General features: G+C 34.5%; 1 protein-coding gene and 1 long non-coding RNA gene across 2 annotated transcripts; both read left to right on the forward strand.

The window, feature by feature from the left end:
- Window positions 1-2,816: 2,816 nt before the first annotated feature.
- Window positions 2,817-3,347, forward strand: LOC136821924 (uncharacterized). The gene has a single exon (XM_067078143.1). The coding sequence runs from the start codon at window positions 2,817-2,819 to the stop codon at window positions 3,345-3,347; it is 531 nt and encodes a 176-aa protein (XP_066934244.1).
- Window positions 3,348-4,515: 1,168 nt separating this feature from the next.
- On the forward strand, window positions 4,516-5,197 carry LOC136821926 (uncharacterized). Its single transcript, XR_010848825.1, has 3 exons — window positions 4,516-4,660; window positions 4,809-4,868; window positions 5,014-5,197. It is a non-coding gene; the product is annotated as an uncharacterized lncRNA (long non-coding RNA).
- The last annotated feature ends 4,277 nt before the right edge of the window (window positions 5,198-9,474 follow it).

Consider the following 9,474-nt stretch of genomic DNA (forward strand, 5'->3'; position numbering starts at 1 on the left):
CTCTCAAGATTTAAATTAATTATTATCTTATAGGAGACGGCCCTGCTGTCAGCTTGAGTCCGGACACCAGAAAGGAGGAAGGTATTTTTGTTGGGCGTGCGAAGTGGATGGGGAAAGAACATACGACCTTGCACATTCACTAAATACAAAACATGTCTCTCTCAATTCAAGAATCACTGATATGTTACAAACAACAGCAGGTCGAATAGGTGCTGAGAATGGCAGAACAAACTTTTACGTGATCTTGATAGAGAAGGCATGATTTCAGAGCTCCATCAAAGAAAGGTAGGTCAAAAGCTAGAGGGAATGATACATTTGGAGCAGAAAATACGATAAGGCCATTCTAGAAGAGTCCTCGGAAATTAAGACCCTTGTAAATTTGGAAAGTTACTAAGACCAATAAGAAAATACTTTTAAATAGCATAGAAAGTATTATTTGAATTGTTCCTAAAAAGAAAAAGATGTGTGGAAAATACAAACCATTCTAATATTTCAGAAACAAAGACCAACTCACGAACAAAACAAAAAAACAAATTGACAAGATTTTCGCCGAAACGGTCAAAGGCAAACAATGTTCCCAGCTTTGGTTCACGGAAATCTTAAAGAATGTAAAACTGCTGTTCCAAGATATGAAGTGCTACCTCTTGAAGGTCTGCATACGATGGCTGGCCATATTAAAAACATTTATAATGAAATGCAATACCACATTAAGGATGAGGCAAAACTTAGGTTTCAACGGGTAATGAAAGCTACATTCTCTTCAAAAGAGGCAAAAAGAGGCTGTGATTACAGATTATCACTTTTAGAGATGACAATCTTCATGTTGACAAAAAACTTTCTACCCAGTTATCATCTTCTTTTCACAACTCTGGTGAGATACAAGGTATTGTCTACTCAAATGAAGAACACCGTACATCAAAAAGCAATATTAAGGTTGCACCTCCTCACGTTTGTCCATGCATTGGAGTTTAAAACGTCTGTTCCTGAAAACGAAGAAATTAACAGTAAGGAAGATGTTTGGCCAATATCATCATGCTCTAATCATACATGCACCGCAGCAACTAAGGATTGTGTCTCTTTCGTCAACAAATGTTGAAAATGAAGAGCGACAATTCAATTTCATGAAAACTGCAAGTTCCCTAACATCGAACCACCATCCTGAGAATGTTCTTGTCAACTGTATAATCCGATTACAAGTAAGGGAAGTTTCTGATATTTAAGCTTTATGCGTCTCTATTAAAGATATAAACGACCATGGGGATACCCTGAAATAATTTGAAAGTACTTTATCTTAAATAAAACGAAAGATGACAGATGGACCTATTTTCTCTTTAGGCAACAACAGAATTCAGATCAGAGTTTCAAGAATTGATGACGGTTCCACAAGTAGAATCAAAGATCTCAAGTTGGCAAGCTATTTTGAAAGTGAGGATACCATTATTCCTTACCAAACGATCAAAAATTATCCACGAGAGTACCAAGCTTGCCTGGAAAGAATTGGAGACTACCTATTGGAGTCAAAAGTGTGGAAGGAGGTGGAAACTGGTGTCAAGTTTTGTGATGTTTCTGGAGACTGGATGAAGCAGAGACATCATTTTCGAAACTTCACGCTTGAAGAAGAACTGGCATACGTTTCCAAATGCTGGACCAAGTGCCTAACCAGTCCGAAGTTGATACCAGCCAATACTATCATTGATAGTGAGGGGAAACGAACAACCATTGGCACGCTTCAGAAGTTTTCCACAAATAACAATCGCCCTATTCCTTTAATCCAGAAAGTCAAGTAAGGGCGAATTGTTTCCTAGCTCTAAGTCAGGCAATATTGGATGTTACTGATTGAAGTATTTTTTTAATAAGTCAATCTATTACTGCGAGAAATCATACTGTCACAACAACAGATATACTAAATCTAATACACAGCACTATGCAAACTTTAAACGCATTCGCGACACATTTCGAACAACACAACACGCAACAGACCCTGCAGGGAATGTAATCAATCTATCCAACAAACTATTCACTAAAGCACAATATGATTTATTAAATAAGAATTTAAATTTCTGCCCAGAACCAGGAAAATATAACACCCATCAACTACAAAACGATATTGAACGATTCACACGCAAAATTAAACTTAAAGCACATTTTGGTAAACCAAATAACGAAGATTCGACCCCAACAAACAAAAAAGAATTCTACATAAAAAGCAGATCGAATTGGACTCCTAGAGAATCTCATCATACAGTAAACACGTTTGCTGAAGCGCTTCAGAAAGAACTAACAACATATTCAGATCCAGATTACAAACGAAAATACAACCTAACACGAGCAGAACGAGAAGCACTTAAAGAACTTCAACTCAGAGATGACATCATAATTACAAAAGCTGACAAAGGTGGAGCTGTAGTCATACAAGATGTAAAAGATTATATTGCAGAAGCCAACCGCCAACTAGAAGATCAAACTTCCTATAGAAAACTTGATTCAAATCTAACCGAACGACACAACAAACTAATCAACGGAACCATAGATTCACTACACGATTCAAACCTTCTCACTGAAAAGGAACGATCAATGTTTAAGACGCCAAACCCCAAAACCCCAAAATTCTACACACAACCTAAAATACACAAAGAAGGTAACCCAGGAAGACCTGTAATCAGTTCAATCAATTGCCACACTGCCCTGATTTCAAAATATGTAGACTTTCACCTACAGGATCATGTCACCAAGACGTCTTCATACATAAAAGATACAACCGATTTCATCAACAAAATTGAAACCATAACCCTTCCACAAATCCAATACTAGTCACCATGGACGTTAAATCTCTATATACAAACATCCCTAACGAAGAAGGAATCAATGCCATCAACAACATCCTTACAACCAATAAAACACAAAACTCGTTAAAAACAAAAATACTCACCTTTCTAAGACTCATTCTCACCCTCAACAACTTCTGTTTTAATGAAACCCACTACCTACAAATCAAAGGCTGCGCCATGGGCACAAAATGTGCCCCGACCTATGGTAATCTATTCATGTCACAGTTCGAAGAATCAAACATCTATCCACTTCTAACCGAAAAGTGCAAAACTTACTTAAGATTCATAGACGATATCTTCATGATATGGTCCGGAACAGAAGAAGAACTAAAAAGATTCATCCAAGAAATCAATACTCTCCACGAAACAATCAAGTTCACAGCTGACTATTCAAAGAAGGAAATTAGCTTCCTAGACACCATTGTTACCATCAGCGGATCTAAACTAATCACAAGACTATACAAAAAACCAACAGACAGATCAGCTTATCTCCATAACCAATCCACCCTAACCATTTAAAGAAGAACATACCTTTCGGTCAAACCCTTAGACTCAAAAGAATCTGCAAAGACGTAGACGACTATCAAAAAGCTACTAGTGAAATGCATGGCGCTTTTCTTAAAAGAGGATACCAACAACAACATCTCACAGATGCGTACACCAAAGCATCAAGTATAGACAGATCTGATCTTCTCAAATACAAAAACAAATCCAATCGAGACAACAACCAGACACTCTTTATCACCACCTTCAACAAAAACCTACCAAACATACGTGAAGCAATCAATAAACACTGGGACATACTAAAAATAAATGACGAACTAGCAGATACTTTTAACGAACAACCCAAGATCGTATATAGAAGAAACAAAAACCTTCGTGACCTAATAGGTCAAACAACAATAAAAAATAATAAAGTATTTAGAAAATCCCACACACTGAGAGAAGGCAAATGTCGCCCATGTCTCACAAATTCCAGAAACCTTTGCTGTCGTCAAGTAACTACAACCTCCACGTTTGTGTCACAACAAACAAAACGTCAGTTCAAAATATTCCACAATGTCAACTGTAAAAGCAAATACGTCATCTACCTACTAGAATGTCAAATCTGCAAGATCCAATACGTCGGTAAAACTGAAACACCCTTCAACGTCCGTTTAAACAACCACAGAAGCAATGCACTTCATCCGAAAGAAGACACCATCCCAGCGTGCAAACACTTCAACAAGGAAGGACATAATTTCAATAGAGATGCTAAATTTACGATCATTGAACAGCTAAGAAATATCGAAGGAAATGAAAGCCAGCTGAAAAACACCATTCTATCACGAGAGAACTTTTGGATCAACAAACTAAAAACCTTAAAACCCAAGGGTTTAAACCAAGAACTCAATTTGATAGCGCCTTAAGTCTGTGTTTACACGTCCATTTTTTCCAGATCACTTACAGACGGCTCATAAATATACGTCACAAAAAAAAGCGTTTATTTGACGTCAAAAAAATTTTTTTTTGTTAAAAAAACTGAATTTTTTTAGCTAGAAATATACCTTGAAAACGGCCCTGGCCGAAACATGTTGGAAATTTCTAGCATCTAATGGTATTTTTGTCTCGATCCTCCGTCCGATATATATATATATATACTGTCAGAATGGATATATCACAATAATTATTTCTAGTTGACAGATTTTACACAGCTCAACTATTTGAATTTAAAGACATTGTGGTATAATTGATTTATTCTACTGTAATTATTTTAGCTCAATTCAAGATGTCACACCAATAAATCTCACAGTGGAAGACCAAAACGAATCAATTGATGCTTTGGAATTGAGGTATAATATTTCTTATATGTTGTTTTCAGAAGCCATGTTTATCGCTTCGTAGTACACTCTGTTAACATTGTCTGTTTTATAGAAATCTCAGTTTGATTTAAATCATGAATAAGGTAACAATAACAATAAAAAAACAAAATAATTTTAGCCTGAATGACACACCAAAGGCAGACAGTCAAAATGAATCATTCCTGAATTTGGCATCCAGGTAATAATTCTTTAAAATACTTTTTTCCTTTCCCAACAAACTTTTCGAAATGACAAAATGTTTTTTATATAACGTATTGAAACTTTTTTCAAACACCAGCAAGTCAAACAGGATAAAAAAATTTTTTTAAACAAAATCTATTTAGCTCAACACAAGAGGATATCTATATGGATGGCAAATTGAATGGATAGCAAGACAATCAGAATGAATCAATAATTGCTTTAGAATCAAGGTAACTTTTCTTATCCCTTATGAATCTGAAAAGACCATTTTGGTAATACCAACGTTTTCTTTTAAAATAATCTTGCACCTTGCATTGCATTTGCATTTTTTATGATTAGCAACATATGTCCTTGTGTTTATTATATTAAGATACTTGATTTGTGCCATGTTGTATTTTATACTCAAGTTTCTATATTAGACAAAATAAAGTTGAATTTTATTGAAAGATTGTATAATAAGTTCTTTAATTTTCAATTATCATATTTATTTTGAATTTTAGCTCAATTGCACTTCCCTCAATCAATTCTTCAGTTTTGGAAATCAATGAACTACTTTCAACCCCTGTACAAAAGTAAGACTTGATATGTATATATTCATAGCTTCAAAAAATACTACTTGATTTCTTAGGGATCAACTTTAATCAGCTAAAATTGTAAAAAGCAATTCTTTGAGTAATGAAATCTTTTTATTTTAGCACCAAGGATTCAACATCAACAACACCTTTTTTGCAAAAATTATCAATCACTTCACCTGTCCCTACATCTCCATTTCTAGAATCAACCCCAGCAGCATCAAAGCATGACACAAGTCAACCAAAAACACCACTCCAAAGGAGAATGAAACAAGTTGCTCCAATCGATTTTCAGTGGGTAGGAGACAAAAAGCAGAGTAAAAGATCTTCAGAGTCCGCCCAACTTCAAGTTGCAAAAAGCAACACAGCCGTTGTTTTGAAATCACTATTACCTGATTCAAATTTTGACATTGAATATCAAAATATGAAAGCTAAATTTCAATTGAACGAGTCTTTCTACTCAAAGGAAATGAAACTGTTGGTAGCAAAAATTGGTGTGCCACTTCAAGTGAAATTTGACGAGTCGTGGAAAATGATAAACGAGCTTGAAAAAAAAGCTTTGGCAAGTTCAGAGATTGTAAATGTTGTGAATGAAGATTCCATGTCTTTATACACGAAAGCTAAGAGAGAACTTGCTCTTTGCAAAAAACTTCAAAAAACCTTTTGTCTTGAAGACCCAAGCAAGGGGTATTAAAATTACTATATTTTTCTAAATTTCAATTTCAATGACATGATGAATGGCTAAAAAATCTTTATTGGGATTTCTTTTAAGTGGTTCATCATGATACTTTCTGAGCATTTTAGGAAAGGGAAAATTTATATCAAGTTTTAAAAAGGGGTTACGTTTGCATCTAATCCATAGCCAAGCAGCGGTGTCTAAATGTTTGAAAAATAACTCAGCGTTTTTGCCCAAAAAACAAAATTATGAAAGTAACAATAATAATTCATAATATATATTTTCTAGTATTTTTATTTATTACAAATTTAGTTTCTTTATGCAATAGACATTTCAGTATCTTCAGACAAAGACTTCATATAGCAATATCAAAATTTGAAAGACTTCAAATATACTGTGGCCCACAAGGGTCAAGGACTCTTTTTTTACAAAGAATCTTGGTTTTTACAAAGAATCTTGGTTTTTGTTATGCTAAGAATCTTTAACTTTAGTTTTTACTAAGAATCTTTGATATTAGATTTGGTTGACGGTTTAACTGTTTTGAAAAATTAAGATTCTTCATAAAAAAACAAATTGAGTTATAGTGAAAAAAAAGGAGTTTCAGTAAATATATAAAAATCAGGGAATGTCATTTATTCAATTATTTCGTAAGATTTTAATTAATTGTTATGCTGAAATATTTCCTTTTTTCGTACATTATATAAACGAATTATATAAATAATATTTGTATTTGTAATATTTTTGTCCAAATTTTAAGGATATATATACCTTCCTAGAACTTTTTGAATTGTATTGTATATCAATATTTTACCTATGCAATTTCTTCTATTTATTAAAATATGATAAACTACGTATTTTGTTTATTAGTATCATATTGTTTCAATAATCAATTGAACAAGATAATTTATCCTGTTTGTACTGGCAATTTCTGTACACAGCTGCAATAAAAAAATAACAGCACTCATGAAAAATTATGTTTGTATCTTTTTTTAAATGTTTTTTTTTTGGTTAGACCATAATAGCAAAACAAGACTACCGTAACTTGATCTAATGTCGACATCCCTCATCTAAATCCGACACCCTTTTTATCAGCTGAAATTGGTAGAAAGGTCGATATTTTTCTTTGCTTATTGATCATATAGCAAGACATAGTAAGTATAAGCAGACTGTGCCTTTAATAGTGGTTTGGGAGAATGTAATAGTCTTTTGAATAACTAATTACTCCACAGCAGTTAGTTACCTAGAGACAAGAAAATTTATCACGCTTTTACTGGCAGAGGAAAAGTAATGTGGAGTAATTTGTTATTCAATAGATCGTTGTGTTCTCGTAAACAACTGTTAAACTTTAAAAAATTTCTGCGACAGTAGAAAGAACTTTCAATGAAGCACCCAAAGTCTACTGAATGAAGTTAAGTATATACATAGGATATTCTTATAACTGATATTCAATGAAACAATGTTTGTTTTGCACTGGAGTTGGGTGAATGACGTAACTGGCAACTAACTCGCCTACTGTTCCTACTGCCTGTTGGATGATTGTTTTCACCGCTTTGGCACTACCACCCTCAAGACCATCGGGTTATGCCAAACAACTTTATGCTAAGATAAATTACTCGAATAAGAGAAAAAGCAATTTCAATTTGAAATGAGATAAGAAAAAATAAAACTGAAAATGAAAGTTGACAGGCAACTGATGATAGCAGGACTAAAGTTTTTAAAAGTGACAGGACTATTTTTTAAGCTAGCTAAACCTTTTGAAAAATTGGGTTCATAGACTCTCAAAGGAGTATTTACACTTTTGGGGGATTAGCAATGATGTTTTGTTCATGTTTTAACAAGATTTCTTCCTCAAACAGGACATACACTTAAATGGTGACAGTGAATCTCCATCCAGTCCTTGCTTTTTTACAAAATATCAATCCCATTAAATTTCCCCAGAGATAAATTTCTAGTTAGAATACACAAGCAAGAATGCAATTTTTCTCAAAGAAATAAATAGGGGGTAGAATAGAAATACTTACGATTCGAGATCTCTTGGGAGCTTGGGAGCAAAACCAAAGAAACATTTTCTGGTTCCTTCCTTGGACTTTCTCCATCAATTCCAGAACCAATGTGATTTTCGTTCAAAAAGTGGCATGTAATTCATGGTACTTTACATATTACGGCTATAGCCATGAAAATAAAAATTGCTGACCCGCTAACTTACCCACACGCACTAAGAAAAATATTACTGGCGAAAGTCGAACTTTTATTACGGAAACTTTAGTAAGACTGACCAAGAACCGGGAAACTCTCGATCGTACGGCTTCTACTGTAATTTTTTGAAACACACTCCCCCGTAGCCAAAAATCTTTACCTTCAACACGTCGAGAACAGAATCATCAAAGAACTTGTAAAAACTCCAGCTTGATCCCATATTTTATGCTCACATAGTATTGACAACCATTTTTTTGCAGAAAAATTACAGTAGACTCTCCATAACTCGAAAACCCAAAGGGGAAAGCAAATTTTTTTTTATTGATTGAGGAAAGAATGGTAAGGCCCAAAACCTAGGTATAATCAAACCAAAGACTCCATTTATGTAGTTAAAGGAATTGCAAATTCTAGTCAGAAAATTCGAGTTTTAGAGAGAAAATAAGTTTTTTACAAGAGTTTGTTAGGAAATTTTCACCGTGCCAACCAAATGGTCGAGTTATGGAGAGTCTGCTCTACCTTAATATGTACAGGCTTTCCCCGTGCTTTACTATAGAGAGGTAATATGTTTTGTTTACTGTTTTGAATTGTTTGAATTTCGTGTCGGCTAATGGTGATTAAAAGATGAAAGAAATTTTACAGGACACTGTAGTACTATTCAAGGTCCAAGATCTGATATCAACACGTAACGCTACAAATGTAGGTAGGAATCTGGCCGAAGGGAATTTTTTGCCGACCTAGGTCTGTTTTTAGGTCGGTAATGCCGATCTGAGCCTTACTTTAGGTCAGCAAACTGCTTATAGCTATGGCAATGATTTGTTTTATATTTGTAAGTCAAGATCAAGATATGGTCGGCTGCCGAGAGAATCAATACTGAACTGCCGACCATACACATCCTTTGGTCGATTTATAGGTCGGCACTGCCGATTCCCGACATGAAATTCGAAGGCTGTGTAAATGTGCTGACTTTAAGGGGCAAGAACCCACAAAACCACTCCAAAATCCTTGTTTTCAAGTTTGGTCTAAAAGGACTTCTGGTTTATTGGTTTATTCATCTTGGGGCATTTTTGTCAGTAGAGAACTTTCCCGCTGCACACTGTCACAATGTGCACAATGATTAAGAAGGTGTTTCAGTTAAATATGTGACCTTGTAGTTGTCATCA

Source organism: Clytia hemisphaerica, unplaced genomic scaffold (assembly GCF_902728285.1).
Source record: "Clytia hemisphaerica strain Z4C2 unplaced genomic scaffold, Clytia hemisphaerica genome assembly, whole genome shotgun sequence".
In the NCBI taxonomy this organism is placed as follows: Eukaryota; Metazoa; Cnidaria; class Hydrozoa; order Leptothecata; family Clytiidae; genus Clytia; species Clytia hemisphaerica.

What these genes read in the sequence shown, in the direction of transcription:
- LOC136821924 (XM_067078143.1), top strand. Translation starts at nt 2,817, where the DNA reads ATGGACGTTAAATCTCTATATACAAACATCCCTAACGAAGAAGGAATC.